This window comes from Thunnus thynnus, chromosome 20, assembly GCF_963924715.1.
Source record: "Thunnus thynnus chromosome 20, fThuThy2.1, whole genome shotgun sequence".
Taxonomy (NCBI): domain Eukaryota; kingdom Metazoa; phylum Chordata; class Actinopteri; order Scombriformes; family Scombridae; genus Thunnus; species Thunnus thynnus.
The window spans coordinates 5,330,830-5,350,331 of NC_089536.1; the positions used below are offsets into that span (position 1 = coordinate 5,330,830).

Sequence of the window (19,502 nt, forward strand, 5' to 3'; positions counted from 1 at the left end):
TTCACTTTGTGGAATTCACCAGATTCACTTTCAATTTGTGCAATTTCAAAAACTTTATTTCCAGTTTATATTTATTTTAAGGTTCTCAAATTCAGATTCCCTTATGTGTGTCCCTTATGTTCAGATCTGAATATCTTGAATCTTAACGTCTTAATTAATTTGAGAAACCAGTTTTTGACTTGATTTTTATGAATTTTTAGATCTGACATGTGCTAACTGAAATAGAGAATACAGCTTTTGGATATTAGGCACATGAATTTTCTGTCTTAATTTATGAATCCTATAAGAAATATATACTGGAAATAAAGTTTTTGAAATTTCACAACTTGAAAGTGACTATTGAGAATTTCAACATTAAGTCTTCAGTACTGATTCAATTTCAAATTTTGGTATTCAGTTGCTTATATATTTCAAATTATAATGGAAATGATTTGCTTCTAGGGCAAATTACTTTTAAATAACTTGTGAATACATTTTAAAATGTTATATATATAATAATTCATTAGTGCCACCATTTATTTTCAGTTAAATATTTTGGGTAATAATAATTTTGTTTTAAGAATGTCAATATCATTTTCAAACAAAAGTCCTATTTAGTCTATTGCAGTTTCAATAAATTCAATTCCTCTCAGAAATAAAAACACAACTGTGACGTCAACAGTTTAATGTCCTGTATAAATACAGAGTGTACATGTTTCCAACCAGCTGGATACTTCTTTCACTATTAATACAGCATTATATCTTCTTTCCTCTTTTAAATATGCGTACGTGTCTATAATGAATGTTAATTGTTATTTTTATATAGTTACATGTTCAGAAAAATCAAATAAAAACAATAAAATATTGTTTTTATCGATGTTGCACCACCACATGACCAAAGTATTTAGACAGATGCTGTCTTAAATTTCATCAACGGGTCCCGTCTCGATAACAATCATCTTCAGCATCATACTCGGTTCTTAGTAATGTGAAGGCTACAGATACCAAGTCGGAGTACTTCATATGCGGTACGTTAGTATTGGTGCACATCTAGTTCACTGATGTCTAGTTATTGTAAATATATAGTAGCCATGGGTGGATTAGCACGGAAGGGGATCTGTCTTTAAAGGACAAGGCTGGAGATTTTCTATATTTTTCTAATTGTGAACAAATATCAAAGTCAAACCAACAATGAACTGATCCACTTACAAGTATTGTGTGTGTATCGAAAGCCTGATATATCTTATTCCAAAAACACATTCATGAGCCAAACTGCTGCACTGGGTGACATGTTTCTTCATCACAAAGATTATGGTGACAGTCGTTTGTTTAGAAATGGCTCCAAAGAGTAATAACAGCAATCATGTTTTCAGTCTCCGGAGAGTAGTTCTGTGTGCACCATATCACCTGCTCTTGACTTTGTACAACACTGTAAATTTCTCAAAGAATTTCAGTACAAAGTCAAGACGTTGTGATATGTAGCACAACAAGCTAGCAAAGCTGTAAACAGAACCGCGCTCCCCCACATCCTCCTCACATTAGTTTGTCTGCCTTGCACAGAACTACTCTCCTGAGACTGATAACGTGATTAGTTTCTAAACAAACTAACATGACCAAACTCTTTGTGATATAAGGAACATGTGACCCAGTGCGGTGGCGTGGCTCGTTGGTGTGTTTTTAATAGTTTTACAGAGGTCAACGGCACAGAAGAATAAGATATATCAGGCTTTGGATACACACACAATACTTGTGAGTAGATTAGTTCATTGTTGGTTTGACTGCACATGATTTGTTGACAATAAGAAAAAAAATTTTAAAAAACGCCAGCATTATCCTTTAAGGTAATTTAGCTATGAATATTCCTAAACAAATTTGCAATAAATCAAATTACCACAGAGCAGTTGTGCCCCCTTCGTAGGTCAGGGGCCTTTGGGCAGTTGGCCGCTTTGCTAGATTGGTAATCCAGCCCTGACTACAGTACATGTATACAGTTAAATATTTGTACTCATTATAAAACGCAGTAAGCTGGTTAAGAGGAGACATTATTCGATTGAAAGTTTACATTTAATACACTAATACAGTCGGCCTCTTTCTAACCTGACAGACAAATGCAATTTTGATAGCTTAAAAAGGGTTTTCATTTCAAGTAATCAGTTCATTTCAAGTCCTGGTCTGCCGAGTGCGCGTCACAAGTAGAGTCTCAGAAAACTGTGAAATTCTCAAAAATGAAAACTTAAATATGTTCATTAAAGTCATCTAAAAAAAATAATAATAAAATGCATTAAAAAATGTCTCTTGATAAGAGTGGTCGTTCTGTTTTTCTTCACCTGAGTATAATGCATACTGGATACCTTCACTGGTGACTTTCTAGTAGGACTAAGGGGTCATGAGGGTTCCCATGAGCCAGTCATGGGTGTACAGAAAGGACGAGAAGAGATCAGCACGATCTCCGCTCTGCTAATGATCCCCAGAGCGGTTCATATATGCTGTCCAAATATCCACAACTGATATTTTTTCCATCTCTCTCTCATGGTTTTGTCTCGTAGTTTTGTCTGTTGTCCTCACCACAGAATTATGTTTTCAGTATTTGCAAAACCTGGATTCTCTCTGAGCTTCCAGTATGTCCCATTTGTCAACCAGACATCACGTCCACAGGAATCTTTGGCTTTCCTAAAGAAGAAGGAAACAATTATTTACTAACTTGCTATAATTCAAGTATTTGCACAAGAACATGGTGAGAAAACCAACAAAGAAGAAACATGTTTTTTCCAGCTAAACTACTATATAAATTCAATGGGTTTTGAACCATTTCAGATGTTGTCACTATAGTCACAGTTGTGTGTAAATTAGGTTCCTTCTTGAAGAATGTTTTAGCTTTGTTTAAGTCATTTATGCTGCATTTTATTTCTACTGAGTGCCATTGTTTTATTGTGACTGTATTGCATATTTTGTTTGTATTCTCAAGTCAATGAAAAACAAATAAACAATCCAGACTCAGATAAATAACCTGACCAAGTATTTTGAATATATGGACACATTCATGCAATCAAACATTTACGTTTAACATTTAGTATTTAGCACTGCCTGCTACAAATATCAACAGTGAAACAGTTGAAATGGTCACAACATACAAATACCTCAGAGTTGAAATAGACAATAAACTTAACTTTGGGAACTGTGCCGGAAGAGGGAAACTGCAGCAGAGAACGTACTTTTTACGCAAATTAACCATTTTGATGTAAACTGTCGGATTTTACAAATGTTTTACACATCGGTACTTCAGAGTTTTCTGTCTTTTGGTCTCATGCGCAAAAAGGACCAAGCTAGGCTGCGATGACATATCCGGAAAAACATAAGCACTGACCAAGAAACAACCACCAAACACCAAACACATCCTCCAAAAACTAGAAACAATTTTACAGGATTGTATCCATCCCCTTCACTGACTCGGGGAAAGAAAATTTTATAAAGAAGACTCAAAACATTTAGATACAAGAATTTTTTTATCCTTAAAGCAATCAGCCTGTATGACATGCAGGTTTAATCGACAGGTCTCTCTGCTGGTCACTTGCACTTTTATATCAAATTTGATTTTACTGTTTTTTGGGTATTCTATTGTTTTTACTGTGGTTGTTTTTATGATGTTTTTATGTTTAATCTAGTATTAATAACAAAGTTCATAAAGAATTATTGCTTTATGGTCTTTATTACTAATTACTAATTATTATTAGTTAGAAAGTGTATACCTTGTATGATGATAGATACAGTATATAATAGTTAGTTAATATCCTTCTATAAACAGGATTATAAAGAAGTGAACTAGAGCAGCAATGATTAGTCAATTAGTCGATCAATGGAAGATTAATTGACAACAAATCGTTTGAAGCATTTTTCAAGCAATAAGATCAAATATTCTCTGGTTTCAGCTTCTCAGATGTGATGATTTTGTCTTTGTCACGTGACAGTAAGTTAAAAATATTAAGGTTTTGGACTTTTGGTCTGACAAAACCAGCAAACTGCAAACATCACTGCGAGCTCTGAGAAGTGTTGAATGCCATTTTTTTTCACAATTTTATCACATTTTATAGACTAAACAATCAATAAATCGAGAGAACAATCAGCAGATTTATAGATGATGAAAATAATCGCTCTTTGCAACCTTTAAATGAACTTACTTGAAAAAACGTGGAGTATGCTCTTCACCCTTTTTGGCGAGCTCTTTTCTCCTCTCCCTCTGAAATTCCTCTAATTCATCTTTTTTATTGTCTGCTCCTTCCACGTTCCCCTCCTCCAGCATCCTGCAAGAGGGTGGAGAAAAAATGTAATAAATAAAAAGATATTCATCACTTTCTGTATCATCTTGTTTTGGTTTTTTTCTTGCACATTTGAAGATTTCACATGTCCGGTTCTGCTCACCGCTGGTCTGGGCGCAGGCGGCTGTCTGTAGGAGGCAGGAAAGGCCTCAGGTCTGAGGTGAGTTCATTCAGCTCCATGGCGAAGGTGGAGAAGCCGTAGTACAGCAGGTGATCCTTCGGCTGGGGATCTGCGGGGTGACAGAAGCTTCTCAGATGAGCTGCTGTACAAATGTGACGCTTGGCTTTATGCTGATCAGGAGTTTTGGCAACAGGAGCGCTTAAACATCTCACCTCTATTTAAAACTTCCACGTCAAGAGTAGATAACTTTGAGTCTCGGCAGTCAGTCTTATTACATCAACACGTGACACAGAGGGCAAACTAAATCAATAAAGTTCATTGTATCATTGAAAAAAGCATAAAAGTGTGAAGGTCTGATTCCATTTAAGCTGTCGATAAACCGCAAGAGTAACTGTGAAGGGAATTATGATAATTAGAAGTGTATGATCGGAGAAAACACTGTATTATGATATTAATGTTTTAATGATGATCAGTCTTGTCTTCAAAGAACATGATGTACTCTTGACTTGTCTATTTGATCTTTATATGTTGTAATCACATTGTTCTGTTTTTAAGTGAGATGTCTCGCCGAGATGTCTCAAACCTTGTTTGTGTGCTGAAGGTTATATCTGAAGGTTACATCTAAAGCGCATATTACACGGTGACCCCGATTCTAAGAGGTGATTGTTAGAAAAGGGGGAACTAAATGCAAGAACTGGAAGTTGTGCAAGACAGGAATGACACCATATATTAATTATCTTGCAGGAAACAGGTGTCTGCAGACAGAGAAGAATGACACAACACAAGCATTGTGTGTCTGTGTTGACGGTTGTGTTGAGAGAAGGCCGAAAGTGTAAAATGTTTGTGTGAGTTGATCAATGTGCTTCTCCTTTGCTACAGAGATTAGGAGGCCGATATGTGTATATTTTATTAAATGCAGTTGGACTGCAGGAAAACAGTATGTCTCTGGTATTTAATTGCCTTCGTCACCTAACTAGAGAAGCTGATATTTAGCTGCAACAACGTAACAAACATGTCCTAAGTCTTGTTTTGGACTCACTTGGCTTCCAGACACATTTCGGAGTGGGCAGAGTGTCACAGAAGATGCCTTCATGCCACAGACCTCCGAACCGGTGAATGACACTCCCGCTTTGGTCCAGCACCGTTCCCTGCACCTCGTTCTTGTTCGTTTCGGAACCCCAATAACGAGACTACGACAAAACAAAAACTTTATCGATCAAATCTTTGTAACCAAAACACAACAAAGTCACGTGCAAACCAAAAAGAAAAGGACAGAGCAGAAAGATTTAAACTCAGAGTGTAAAGTAGCATCTAAATATTTAACTCACCTTGACGAAGGTGATCTTGCAGGTGCAGATGTTGCTTTTGAGGTTGCGGATGGTGACCTCTCCGTAATGCTCCAGATAGCGCTGCTGACTGAGGACGTTATGGATGCAGGTCACCACTTTGTTCCACTCGTAGTGGTCTCCATACCTGCATAAGGACACCACGGTTCAGCAAATTTAGTCAGTGCTGAAATCATTAGTCAATTAATTGATTAGTTAATGGACAAAGCATTAACGCACAACCATTGGCTGCGGCTTCTCGAATGTGAGGATTTGAGGCTTTTCTCTGTTTTATATTATTGTAAACTGAATATTTTTCAAATTTGGACTGTTGGTTGGACAAAACAAACAATTTGAAGACGTCACTTTGGGCACTGGGATATTATGATTGTGACATTTTACACCATATTCTGACAAAAAAAAGTAAACGACTGAAATTAATGATGAGATTAAATCATAAATTGCAGCTTTAAATTCAAGTGATTCTTCCAAAATATATCACAAGTCACATCAATTTTATTAGGCATAAATTATGACATGACGTCATTAAGTATACATAGTCTAATGAAGTGGATCTGTCCGGTATCATGAGCAGATAGTTTAAGTTTGTTCGGTTTGTGGCTCCAGAGACTGAAAATGGTGATATTCATAGAAAGTATTTCATGCCTCATTATTCCAAACTGACTTCTAACACAGATATTCTTTATCATTTCACATAAAATATGATTTGCAGTTACACTTAATGACTAGAGTCACGCCTCATCAAGCAGAGACATCACTGGAAATGTGCAAATACGAACTGTGCAATGTGAAAATAAAGCTCAATTTTTTTTTTTTTACCTCGGAAGAGTCACATTCACCATCCCTGTTGGCAGAATCTCCAGCGATTTCCCCCAGAACTTATTTTTCCATCGCTGGTCTGTTATACAAATGACAAAATACATTACCTGCATGTCAAGAAGCAGCTTTTCTTTACATTTTAAAAAAAGTAAAGTCGGGAGGCTGACACACCAGAATTCAAGATTATTAACTGAAGCATCAAAAAGACAGACTTTGATAGAAGAAGAGGAGAAGTCTCACCTTGCCAGAAGGAGAAGTTATCTGAGTCTGCATGACAGGCGGAGATCGGAGGATGGTGACAGACCTGGTTAAGTAAAAGACAAAGAGGAAATGAAAAAAAACACCAAAATCACAACTTTCAACAACTTCACAAATAGTTTTTAACTATTTAATCTTAAACAAAGAGACTGTACCTGCATTTATGTGCCTTTCCTTGAGCGTTACATAGCAACTCTCTTCCATAGCTGTACGCTTAGATGTGCAGGACTCTTTATGTTTTAAAGATCATATAGGAAACTTTGCCATGACTTAAATAATTTACTTTAAGATCCCTTCTAGAAATATTTTAAGACATAAAAATCCTCTGCTTGGAGAAAGAAAAACATCTCCTCCACTATCGCATTTAAAAATCCAGAATCTATTAATCAGTTTACTGTCCTCATACTATGACTTTAAATCAATTACTTTATTAGAAGTCACTGTATCATGATTCTTAATAATAATTATAATTATTGTCTTACTCTTGAATTCTGACTTTTATCTAAAATACAACATAAATAAATGTCTTTCTTTGATAAGCTGACTTGCAAATCTGCATAACAAGCTGCTGAAAAACACCAAATAAACACACAGTTAACTAAATAATAATCATATAATTAATATCCTAAATATCAATGTGCCTTCCAAAAACAATATGTTACTTAGGAACTACGGTACACTGCTGAGCAACTGTTTAAGTAATTAATTGCTCTGTGGAGAAATGACATTTAATTATTTTCCCTTAATTGCTGTCACTTCTAAATAAACGATATAGGCATTTTTGTTCATTTTTAATAACATGATTAGTTGCAGTGATTTTATTAGAGCAATAAATCATTCAGTGTTGACTTGTGCAGCTCGGTGTGGCCAAGCTGCTCAATGAAACCGCTCTGTAATTAATCTTGATATTGCAAGACAGGATTATGGAGGCTAAACTGTAATCCCCATCACTTTTTCACAGTTTTAAAGAACATTTCTATGGATGACAAACCGAACCAAAGATATTGTGTGATGAGTTTTCTGCTGGTTACCTGCTCACTGATGAGGCGGAAGCCCCGATCCTCTCTGATGCACTCATAGGTCTCCCCCAGCACCGGGTTAAAGGGCTTGTAGCGGTTTCTGAACGTCGCAGTGGAGTAACCAGAGATGGCAAAGGCAGCAATGTAAACCTGCAAGACACATCATACAAAAAATCATTTATTTCCAGTTGTTTTGCAGATAACATGGACAAATTGGTGAAATCTTTATCTATATTATTTATTTGCCAATTTCACACTATTCCGCTGATCAACAGTTGGCAGGATAGTGTGTAAAGAAGTGCAGCAAAGCTCCAATAAAGGCGGGGAAGAAGAAGACTGCAAGCTAGCAAACATGGATGTAAAAAATGCAATGATTAGCCGATTAATCAATCAGTTGCCAACTATAAAATTAATCTCCAACTATTTTAATAACCGATTAATCATTTTTAGTCATTTTTTAACAAGAAAATGTCCAAATTCTCTGAGTCCAGCTTCTCAAATGTGAATATTTTCTGGTTTCTTTAGTCCTCTCTGACAGTAAACTGAATATCTTTGTGTTGTGGACTGTCACCTTGAGCTTCGGAAAACAGTGATTGATATTTTCCGCCATTTTTTGACATTTTATGGACCTTTTACTTCACTCCTTTACTGTTACTGCACAGATGCAAAACTTTTTAGGGAATTTAATCAACATCTAAGCAGGCGCAGATTCATCAGGATTTCTTCTGCATCATCAGCAACAACAAATCTGCTCAGTAGTTTGACACTCTTTCCCATCTGTCTAACAGATATGTGTACATCTGTTTGGACGGTCTCACCATTCTCTGGTAGGGGTCCGATGTGTTGTTGGCAGTATCCAGTAGCTCACTGTACTCCAGCTCCTCACACAGCCTCTGCAGCAGGTTAACGGGCTCATTAAGAGCTGCGGGCATGGACACTCGAGCCAAGTCTTTACCTGAGCAGAAACAGCATGGCAGCCTCAGAAAACTTCAGTGTGTTGAAAATGAACATGTTTTGGAAACTTTTTCACGTTAATTAGGACTCTAACAAAATTTTGCTGCACATTTTTCCTGTGTAAATGCAGAGGAGTATGGCTATATCAACACCAGTTTTACTAAGTCCATACCTATGTTATTGTAGAGGATAGCCATGAGGCCCACATGGCTGTTGTCTGGACAGTGAGCAGCCAGTGTGGTTCGGCGTCCAGTGCTCTGGGGAACAACGCTGTTAGGAGACCTGGAAATGCTAGCATGGTACTTCCGGGTGGCTGATGCTGTAATGTTGATGAAATGAGACATAATATTGATATTATAATTATTAGTCAGGCCTTACTCTGATCTTAATAAACACCAAAACAAGGGTTAGGGATTAGGGTTAGGGGTTAGGGTTAGGGTAGGGTTAGGGTTAAGAGTTAAGGTTAGGGTTGGGTTAGGGGTTAGAGTTAGGGGTTAGGGTTAGGGTAGGGTTAGGGTTAAGAATTAAGGTTAGGGTTGGGTTAGGGGTTAGAGTTAGGGTTAGGGGTAAGGGTAGGGTTAGGGTAAGGTTAGGGTTAGGGTTATGGTTAAGGGTTAGGGTAGGTTAGGGGTTAGAGTTAGGGGTTAGAGTTAGGGTTAGGGGTTAGGGTAGGGTTAGGGTAAAGTTAGGGGTTAGGGTTATGGTTAGGGGTTAGGGTAGGTTAGGGGTTAGGATTAGGGATTAGGGTTAGGGTAGGGTTAGGAGTTAAGGTTAAGGTTAGGGGTTATAGTTAAGGGTTAGGGGTTAAGGTTAGGGTTAGGGGTTAGGGTTATGGTAGGGTTAGGGGTTAGGGTAGGGTTAGGGTTTAAGGTTAGGGGTTAAGGTTAGGGTTAGGGTTAGGGGTTAGAATTAGGGTTAGGGGTTAGGGTTAGGGGTTATGGTTAGGGGTTAAGGTTAAGGTTAGGGGTTATGGTTAAGGGTTAGGGTAGGGTTAGGGGTTAAGGTTAGGGTTATGGTAGGGTTAGGGGTTAGGGTTAGGGTAGGGTTAGGGGTTAGAATTAGGGTTAGGGGTTAAGATTAGGGTTAGGGTAGGGTTAGGGGTTAAGATTAGGGTTAGGGGTTAGAGTTAGGGTTAGGGTAAAGTTAGGGGCTAGGGTTATGGTTAGGGATTAGGATTAGGGGTTAGGGTAGGATTAGGGGTTAAAATTAGGGTTAGGAGTTAGGGTAGGGTTAGGGGTTAAGGTTAGGGGTTAAGGTAGGGGTTAGGGTAGGGTTAGGGGTTAGAATTAGGATTAGGGGTTAAGATTAGGGGTTAGGGTAGGGTTAGGGGTTAAGGTTAGGGTAGGGTTAGGGGTTAGAATTAGGGTTAGGGTTAGGGGTTAAGATTAGGGTTATGGTAGGGTTAGGGGTTAGAGTTAGGGTTAGGGTAAAGTTAGGGGCTAGGGTTATGGTTAGGGATTAGGATTAGGAGTTAGGGTAGGATTAGGGGTTAAAATTAGGGTTAGGAGTTAGGGTAGGGTTAGGGGTTAAGGTTAGGGGTTAAGGTTAGGGTAGGGGTTAGGGTAGGGTTAGGGGTTAGAATTAGGATTAGGGGTTAAGATTAGGGTTAGGGTAGGGTTGGGGTTATGGTAGGGATTAGGGTAGGGTTAGAGTTAGGGCTAGGGTAAAGTTAGGGGTTAGGGTTATGGTTAGGGGTTAGGGATTAGGGTTAGGGGTTAAGATTAGGGTTAGGAGTTAGGGTAGGGTTAGGGGTTAAGGTTAGGGTAGAGTTAGTGTAAGGTTAGGGGTTAGGGTTATGGTTAGGGGTTATTGTAGGTTGGGGTTAGGGGTTAAGATTAGGGTTAGGAGTTAGGTTAGGGGTTAGGGTTATGGTTAGGGGTTAAGATTAGGGTTAGGAGTTAGGTTAGGGTTATGGTTAGGGGTTAGGGTAGGGTTAGGGGTTAGTATTGGGTTAAGGTTAGGGTAGGGTTAGGGGTTAGGGTAGGGTTAGGGGTTAAGATTAGGATTAGGAGTTAGGGTAGGATTAGGGGTTAAGATTAGGGTTAGGGTAGGGTTAGGGGTTAGGGTAGGATTAGGGGTTAAGATTAGGGTTAGGGGTTAGGATAGGATTAGGAGTTAAAATTATGGTTAGGAGTTAGGGTAGGGTTAGGGGTTAAGGCTAGGGTAGAGTTAGTGTAAGATTAGGGATAGGGGTTAGGGTTATGGTAGGGTTAGGGGTTAGGGTAGGGTAAGGGTTAGGGGTTAAGATTAGGGGTTAAGGTTAGGGTAGGGGTTAGGGTAGGGTTAGGGGTTAGAATTAGGGTTGGGGTTAAGATTAGGGTTAGGGTAGGGTTAGGGGTTAAGGTTAGGGGTTAGGGTGGGGTTAGGGTTAGAATTAGGGTTAGGAGTTAGGGTAGGGTTAGGAGTTAGGGTAGGATTAGGGGTTAAAATTAGGGTTAGGAGTTAGGGTAGGGTTGGGGGTTAAGGTTAGGGTAGAGTTAGTGTAAGGTTAGGGTTAGGGGTTAGGGTTATGGTTAGGGGTTATTGTAGGTTGGGGTTAGGGATTAGGGTTAGGGATTAGGGTAGGGTTAGGGGTTAAGATTAGGGTTAGGAGTTAGGTTAGGGGTTAGGGTTTAGGGTTATGGTTAGGGGTTAGAGTTAGGGTTAGGGGTTAAGGTTAGGGGTTATGGTTAGGGGTTAGGGTGGAGTTAGGGTTAGGGGTTAGAATTAGGGTTAGGGTAGGGTTAGGGGTTAAGATTAGGGTTAGGGGTTAGGGTAGGATTAGGGATTAAAATTAGGGTTAGGGTTAGGGTAGGGTTAGGGGTTAAGGTTAGGGTAGTTAGTGTAAGGTTAGGGTTGGGTTAGGGTTATGGTTAGGGGTTATTGTCGGTTGGGGTTAGGGATTAGGGTTAGGGGTTAGGTTAGGGTTAGGGGTTAGGGTTATGGTTAGGGGTTAGGGTAGGTTAGGGTTAGGGGTTAGAGTTAGGGTTAGGGGTTAAGGTTAGGATTAGGGTTAGAGTTAGGGTTAGGAGTTAGGGTAGGGTTAGGGTTAGGGTATTTTTTTTGAGGTTATATATCTGTTTTCGACCTTGGTAAGTTTATCTTTTTGTTAAAAGGTCATCCATGATGTGTACTGATACAACTAGCAGTCAGAGTAGATGAAACTATTACAGCATATGTTTAAAAATAAGATATTTCATTACATTTGTGCCATTTTTCTGCCTCCCATATCCAACTCTATTTTTCACAGTTGTGGTCCATGTAACAGCATGTCTTTGCATGGACGAGGTTTCTGATGTACCCACCATGTCCTTCCTCCGGCTCCGAGTTGGTGGTGCTTCCATCACTAAGTCCAGATTCGTCAGACACCTCAGATGAACTACCGCAAAGGACATCATCGCTGGCATCAAAATACTCTGCTGCCGAGTCTGTTACCGAGGGAGGCCCATGGGATGGATGTGTCGCTGCTGCGGGCTACAGAAGGGAGAACAAATAAAGCTCAGCATCAAAAACAACAAAGTTTTTATATGTGCCAGAGAATCTGAAGATGACAGGTGTAGCATGAAGCTCACCTCAGTTAACGTGTTTGACTGGGGGACGTTAGTTTCCCAGACTTCCTGCAGCTTCTGCCTCTCCTGCGACAGAGTTTCATGCACCGACTTCAGAGATGCCAGCACTGAGAGGGAAATATGGATACGTATTAATTTCAGTTGTCTTTGAATATTGACTTATACATGAACGTTTTTATCTCTGAGGACTTCTCCCTCTGATCTTATACTCTATCTCCAGTACTATTTCCCACCATCTCTCCTTAGCACTGAACTCTTCATTGTTCACCTGTTTGTAGAGTATATACTGTATGCATGACAGTGTCTCTGACCTCGTAGCGACATGGTGCAGATATCCTGCTGGATTTTCTTGCCCTCGGGTGATGTGGCGACCGGAGGGGACAGCTGAGAGTAGACGTAGTCGGGGATGGAGGGGACTGATGCACCGAGGTGAGACGAGCTGCTCAGGTGGCTGGAGGACAGCTGTGGAGTGAACGGAAGAGGGTGAAGAACATTTGTTTCACTGGTTGATTAAACAGGTTTTCTATCAGTTGAAGTGTAAAGATGTAAAAGTGAAAGTGTCACTGTTTAGTCAATATTTTGTACACTCCATTCTCTTCATTTTTTTTAAATATGTATGATTACTTGACTTTTGAGGTACTTGTATTTTCTCTTAGTTATGCACCACAAAATCAAGGCAAATTCACTGCATGTGAAAATCTACTTGGTAGTAAACAAGTAAGTTTCTGATTCTGTAACTCATCACAAAAGGTTATTACATTCTACTCTTTAATGAAAAATGTAATTAAAGTGCATAAAATCCAATATGTACAAAGCAGTATCGGCCTCAGACTATGTGCAAAACAAGCATACATTTGATTTTGAACATTAGAACAGATTGCAGTACATTTTGCATTAACAGGAAATGATGCAAGGCCTGTTCTGACAGATATCAACCAAACGAAAAGTTCAGAGTCCTGTCCTCACTTTCAAAATGACAAATTACTGTAGCTGTATTAGTTTACTGTGAGTAGCTCATCATTAACATTTAGTGTGAAACTGATGGGCTAAGAACAAGGTGCAAAGAATGAATGATTTTGGTCATGCAGTGATCATGACTAAACATTTCCTTCTATGTTGTATGCACAGTCCTATCTTTCAAGTTACTACATTTGCAAAAAAAATTAATAATATTAATTTAAATGAGCCAGGATCAGAGCTCATGTGTCGGATGGATATGAAGCATTCATCCGATAACTCAGGAAAGTTGCATAATAACTGAGTTGAATTACATTATATATACATCCATTAAAGTTGGGTTTAATCACACTGAATGACTTCGGCTGATGTGAGGCGTCCATGATTGCTTGGTTTTCAGACATGTCCATATTATTAAGTGCCAAGTCGGATATATGAACACTATTTACAAGTCTCCAAAGCAGCAAGTGTTTGTTATAACTCCAATTTAACATGAACGCAACATCACACTCATTGGAACAATTAATTTTTTATCATTGTTTTAAGAAAAGATAATCTCCCACACAAAGTGTCCCAGCAGCAGAAGTATCAGAACAGATGCTTTAGTAAATCTCTTTTTTTAATTAAAGAAAAGCAACTGTAACATATACATAATGAACATTTATTATAAATGAAGCATGAAAAAATAAAAAACTAAAATAAAAGGTGCTAAATACTATAAAGAAGGAAGTAGCCATAAAAATTAAATACAAAACTTGCACTTGAGAGGCTAAAATTGTGTGGTGGGTATTTATTAGTGGTAGTTATTAGTGTTGATTTTATATACGTAGTAGTGACACTGAGTGGATTATCCAGGTGAAAAGAATTTAATTGACTTGACCTCGATGGAGCAGAGTTGGCATTAATGTCATTAGTTACCTGTGCTTTTCCTGCAATGACAAGTGAAAGTGAATGCTGAGAGGGACATCACAGCAAGGTGTCTGATCTGTATTATTCTAGTCTTCTAATCAGGGGTTTATTTACAGCTGGGACACGTTAACTACAGTTTTATGGCTCAGGCGTGGACCTCTAATGCCACAGCCCTGCAGGTTTTTAGGTGTACACAAAACACTATTTGTTTGGCGTGAATGAAAACCTTTAAACCATTCAAAGTAGCTGGAAGGACAGACAAACAACACTATTCGGGTTCCTAAAGAAGGAGATTGGGAACTACTGATCTAGCTTCTAAACTAATTGCAAGTACAGTAATAGATACGGTTGATCTATTAATTTACTCTACAACTCTAATGTTTCTATAGATCAGAATAATGTCGTTGCTCTGTTCTGTTCTCTGGTACATAAATAAGTTTTATATGTTGAATAAAACAGTGCTTAGTAGGCCTGACATCTAAAACACCAAAACAGAACACATTTACCATTTTAACATGAAAAAAAAAAACATCTTTTATGTCATTATTTATGCAGTCACAGTTCATTTTTGGGATGGAAGTCAAAACACAGAATAGATTCAAGTTGTCTCATGTTCTGCCCATTGGCCACTCACCGATTTAGTAATCCCACGAATAGGCTTTGGATCAGAGAAAGGCCCCATGAAGTTACTGGAGGTCTGACGTGTCAAATATTCAAACCCAATATGCTCTACAGATTACCAGTAATGGAGTTAATTTATGATTTCAATGGAAAAACCAGTTAGTAGGTTGGAAAAACAGCTAAAACATTAATATCACATCATATCAAATCAATGTACAAATGTGAAAACAACGTCAGTCATGTCTGTTAGGCTAAATACTAACAGACAGAGTGAATGACAGACCATTCTTACCATTCCCAAGGCCTCTACTCTGGACAGCGTGCGAGAATGACCCCACATCTTCCCCGACTTCTGCTTTTTCGGCTTCTCAAGTGAGAGATTCTGCAACAAAATATAGAGAAAATATCACAGGATATCCCCATAAATAATGTTATTTTAATGCGATGCTGCCTTGAGAGGAGGAGTGATTGAGTCTTGCTGTTGACTTTCTTGCACTATTTAATTCAACATTAGTTCACCTGTATGCTGATGATGCGCTGCAGGTCTCCGTTAGTGAAAGTCTGGCCTGCCTCCAGCGCCTGCAGCCTCAGGATTAAGCGATTTAGCTCAGAAAGATCCAAATGGCAACGGTTCAACTCTGAAAGAAAACATGAGAGGTTTTTTTTTTTTTAACATATCAAGTTTCAATGAGTAATTAGTCAGATAACTGTGGTCCTGATCACATTTTAAAGTTCAACTGAAATCACATTTAATCTTTGCTCTCAAAGAAATGCTCCTTGGTTCATGGCAGGCTAACAGAGACAAAGTAAACAAACTACCGTAGCTGCAAGTCATGGACAGACAGCATGTTGCTAACAGGGATTTTGAAGAGCAGCTACCAAACCAGCATCTAACAGATCCGAAGTGACATTCCCAAGTATGTTAACATGCTGTTTAATGTGCTGCAGCTAATTAGCTATCTAGCCTGCTAACTGACATTAGCAGTGCACCTTTCCCCAGCGAATGTTTGCTCAGTGGCTCGTTCAAAACAAGTTAAGCTGCAGGACAAGACGTGTGTTCATGTTTGTAAGTTAGATAAGGAAGAGACTTTAACAGGAAAGCTAATGTTTGTTGTTCAGAGTCTGTAGCTCTTGTGTTGTGTAGCAGGATGCTATCAGGCTCAGTGTGACCGTCTGCTCAGACTATGATAGAACAAGACATCATTTATTTATTTATTCAAAATAATGTAAAACTGAACAGCAACATCATAAAATCAAAGAATTTTAAACATAAATTTCTCCCTTTTAGTTTCTGATTTTTTTCTCAGGAGAACACAGGACAAGTGATTAACAGAGCAGATACAGTATGTAGCTGTAGCAGACAAAAACAAAGGCAATTTAATTTCAATTGGACTTTAAGGAGAAAAAAAGAAGATTAGCAAGGATTTCACAAAGCCAGCTAGCATTAGCCTACTGTTGGTTCATGTACAAGAAAACTGTTCCTGTGAATATTCTTACACATTTATGTCTGTTTAAACATTTACGTCTGTGCTGTCTGAAACATTTCAAGAGTGACTGAATGGCAGTCCAACAGTAGGAAAGATGTCAAAAACATGACATTCACTAACATTTAAAATTATTATCAGCTTCTATTGGATATACAGTATCTAAACATGTCACATAATTTGGGCATGTTATTAAAATATTCTAAAGTATGTATAAAGTATGTAAAAAAAATACATTTTTTATTATATTATACTTTGCTTAAATTGTGTTATTTTCAACAGACTAACATTGACTAACATAACATGCACTTTAATTTATTAATGATACATAATTAGTGCACTTAAAAATACACTTCACTGTGCTGTTTTGAGATACCATTAAGCTAATTTGAACACACTTTTTGGTACCTAATGTAGATACACTTGAAATCTATTTTAAAGTTACTCAGATTATATATTCAGTGTATTTTTTTTACTTAATTTGATTATTATATTGTAAATATATTTCTTGCATCAAATGTGTACTGCAAGTAATATTAAAAGTGAAAGTGTGTCCGATTTAGGGGGATCTATTGGCAGAAATGATTCATAAGTATGTTTCATTAGTGTATAATCACCTGAAAATGAGAACCGTGTTTTTCGTTACCTCAGAATGAACCCTTTATATGTAGATATAGACATAGACATGGACAGACATAGTGATACCAGATAATCAGAGATCTCCCCGCCTACCGATTGTTTGGGGATTTCTAAATTCATGATAGTTGAACAATGGTGACATACACCCCTTACAGTTTATCAAGGACAAGCCTTACTGGAAATGAAGCTCTTCCCCCATTATTCTCTAAAGTGAGATGCATGTCACCGCCTCAACATGAAGGACTGCCAGAAAGACTTTGGACTGGTTCTGCAATGCAGATGTTTTTTGTTTTTTTTAACTCTCTAATTGTTTCCACACAGTTTTAGCAACAAAAGCTGGGAGATTGTCCTCCATCTCTAGTTGAGCGAAGTGTTAACAGACAAACCAAACACTGGCTCTGGAGAGGGCCTTTTGCATTTTTCAGGTATTCAATTGATTGTAAACTGCAACCTCACTGCTAGACGCCACTAAATCCTACACACTGGTCCTTTAAGTATATACAAAGCACTATTTTGTGAGCACATCATCGGTACAAAAACATGTACTTAAACACACTTAATTACAACTTAATGGTATCTCAAAAATAGCAGTCAAGTCCAGTATGTATTTCAGTATGTTTCAAATTAATTACGTATTGTTAATATATTAAGTACAATATTAGCATGTCAAAAACAGCACACACAAGTGTATTAATCATGAGTGCACATGGAATTATACTGAGTATACTGCTGCAATTTAGTATACTTATTTTTTTACAAGGTTTACATTTGACACCAGAAATAAATATATATATACACCACACAGAAATGCTAGGCACACTTCCATCAGCTGTTTTCCTAAACTTTCTTCCAGACCTTATTCATCATTTGTTTCCTCCACTATAAGCCTGTAAACTTTGTGTCTTTTGCAGTTGAGAATCTATGACAAATACCTCGAACACAGGTGTCTGGAGTCTGACTCTGCTGCAGCCAGGCAGACACTTTACTGTTGGCAGCCGTGTTAGCTGAGGGCAGCACTTCTGACACTCCGGCTGAATCCGCCACACCTGCAGGATTCTGGTGATGTGAAAGCAGAGGGAGTTAATTTAAAACAATATTTCAGTCACTTGTAAAGAATGCTCTGTGACATTTGACTTGTTTGATAGTCACCAAATCTCCATTTCTCTGAGCTGTGCCGTGGGAGAAAGTCTGGAGGAAGCCACTATGAACGTGTGCTGCCTCGTTCTTCTTGTACAAGCGGTGGGCTTGTAGCTTGGTTACCCAAATGTAGAAAAGCTCATGGCTCTTTGCCTTTCGAAGACAAGAAAAGCCGTTTTAACATGAAAGTACGCAATTTCTTTGCTTGAAAAATAGCAGGATCATTAAGTTTACCTTCATGTGATAGAGAATGTCCCCTGCATCCAAGTCAATCCGATTTGACTTCTTGTTAATCGACATAACTGCAAGGCTAACATCTAAGGAGCCCTGGACTCTTCCCCTTGATACCTTTAGAGAAACAGCAAATGTTAGGGTGCGTTCACATATAATTGCTCCAAAAACTACACTGTAAAACTTAACATTCACTTACATCTTGTTGACTTTTGCAGTACCGCAAGATCCCTGCTTCCAAGACAAAGTATCGCTGAAAAAAAAAATCAAATAGTCTTTTTTTAGAACTGTTTTTAATTAAAAGTCAACATCTAACATAGACGACAACGTGGACGGATTTCTCACCTTGTGCCAACCTTTAAGTGGCCACTTCCTCCTCTTGAGAAGATACCCTTCACAGATACCTGGAGTGGTCATATCCTGAGGATTATCGCTTCCTATGTACATTTCTGCCTGAAGATCGTCAATCACTTCCCAATCTTTGATGATCTATTGATAGCATGACCAGGAAAAAAAACACTGGATTTAAGGCAACTCATCTATGTTACAAGATTTACTCTTTTGTGTTTTAAGTGTGAGGTCGGTGTGATTTGGGACAAGTGTAAAGTGAGCCCCATTTCTTTTTCTATTGTACACACTATGACGACTCAAGAGTATCAATATTTCATGAAATAATTCAACAAAACTTTGAAATATTCTGGTGTACAGATGCAAATATACATAACTGGAATAATTTATTTTTAAGAGTTTAAGTGACAAAACTTTGTATGAAACGTGAAGAAGAAAGCAAGACTGCTCTGATTTCCTAGTAGGTTAAAATTATAGATGTTAGATTTATCTCTAATCTATTCATTTTCCTTGCAGACACGAAGGTCTGAAAATATGATCATGTGAGAGGTTTTCTTCTTTCTTTTTGGACGCTTTTAAGTGTTGTTTGAAAATGCGTGCGCTGAATTGTGAACATGTTTGTAAGGTCATACAGGTCAGGCTTAGTTTTAAGCATGATAAAGTGACAAAAAAATCAACATTATGGTCATATTAATGCTTACTGGGTGGTGTTGATTCACTGCAGCATCATTACTGCATTTCACATAAATTAGCCAAAGCATCTGGCTCACTAATCTCAGTGGAGTCATGAAAAACAACCACCGTAATTCAGAGTGAAAA

General features: G+C 38.2%; 1 protein-coding gene across 2 annotated transcripts; it reads right to left on the reverse strand.

Moving 5' to 3' along the window:
- Positions 1-649: 649 nt before the first annotated feature.
- osbpl7 (oxysterol binding protein-like 7) lies at positions 650-19,377 on the reverse strand. Of its 2 annotated transcripts, XM_067575695.1 has the most exons (21): positions 18,681-19,377; positions 18,535-18,588; positions 18,339-18,452; positions 18,117-18,257; positions 17,900-18,023; positions 15,364-15,482; positions 15,137-15,226; positions 14,858-14,881; positions 12,669-12,819; positions 12,361-12,464; positions 12,094-12,262; positions 8,982-9,128; positions 8,674-8,810; positions 7,868-8,005; positions 6,819-6,882; positions 6,579-6,657; positions 5,742-5,886; positions 5,453-5,603; positions 4,396-4,522; positions 4,155-4,277; positions 650-2,649 (listed from the first exon to the last, which is right to left on the reverse strand). In XM_067575695.1, exons 1-21 carry the CDS (start codon positions 18,780-18,782, stop codon positions 2,541-2,543), a joined length of 2,412 nt encoding a protein of 803 aa, XP_067431796.1. In that variant the 5' UTR covers positions 18,783-19,377; the 3' UTR covers positions 650-2,540. The 2 variants fall into 2 exon arrangements, with proteins under 2 accessions (XP_067431796.1, XP_067431797.1); XM_067575696.1 differs by lacking the exon at positions 14,858-14,881 and having other exon boundaries at positions 18,681-18,820.
- Positions 19,378-19,502: the final 125 nt, after the last annotated feature.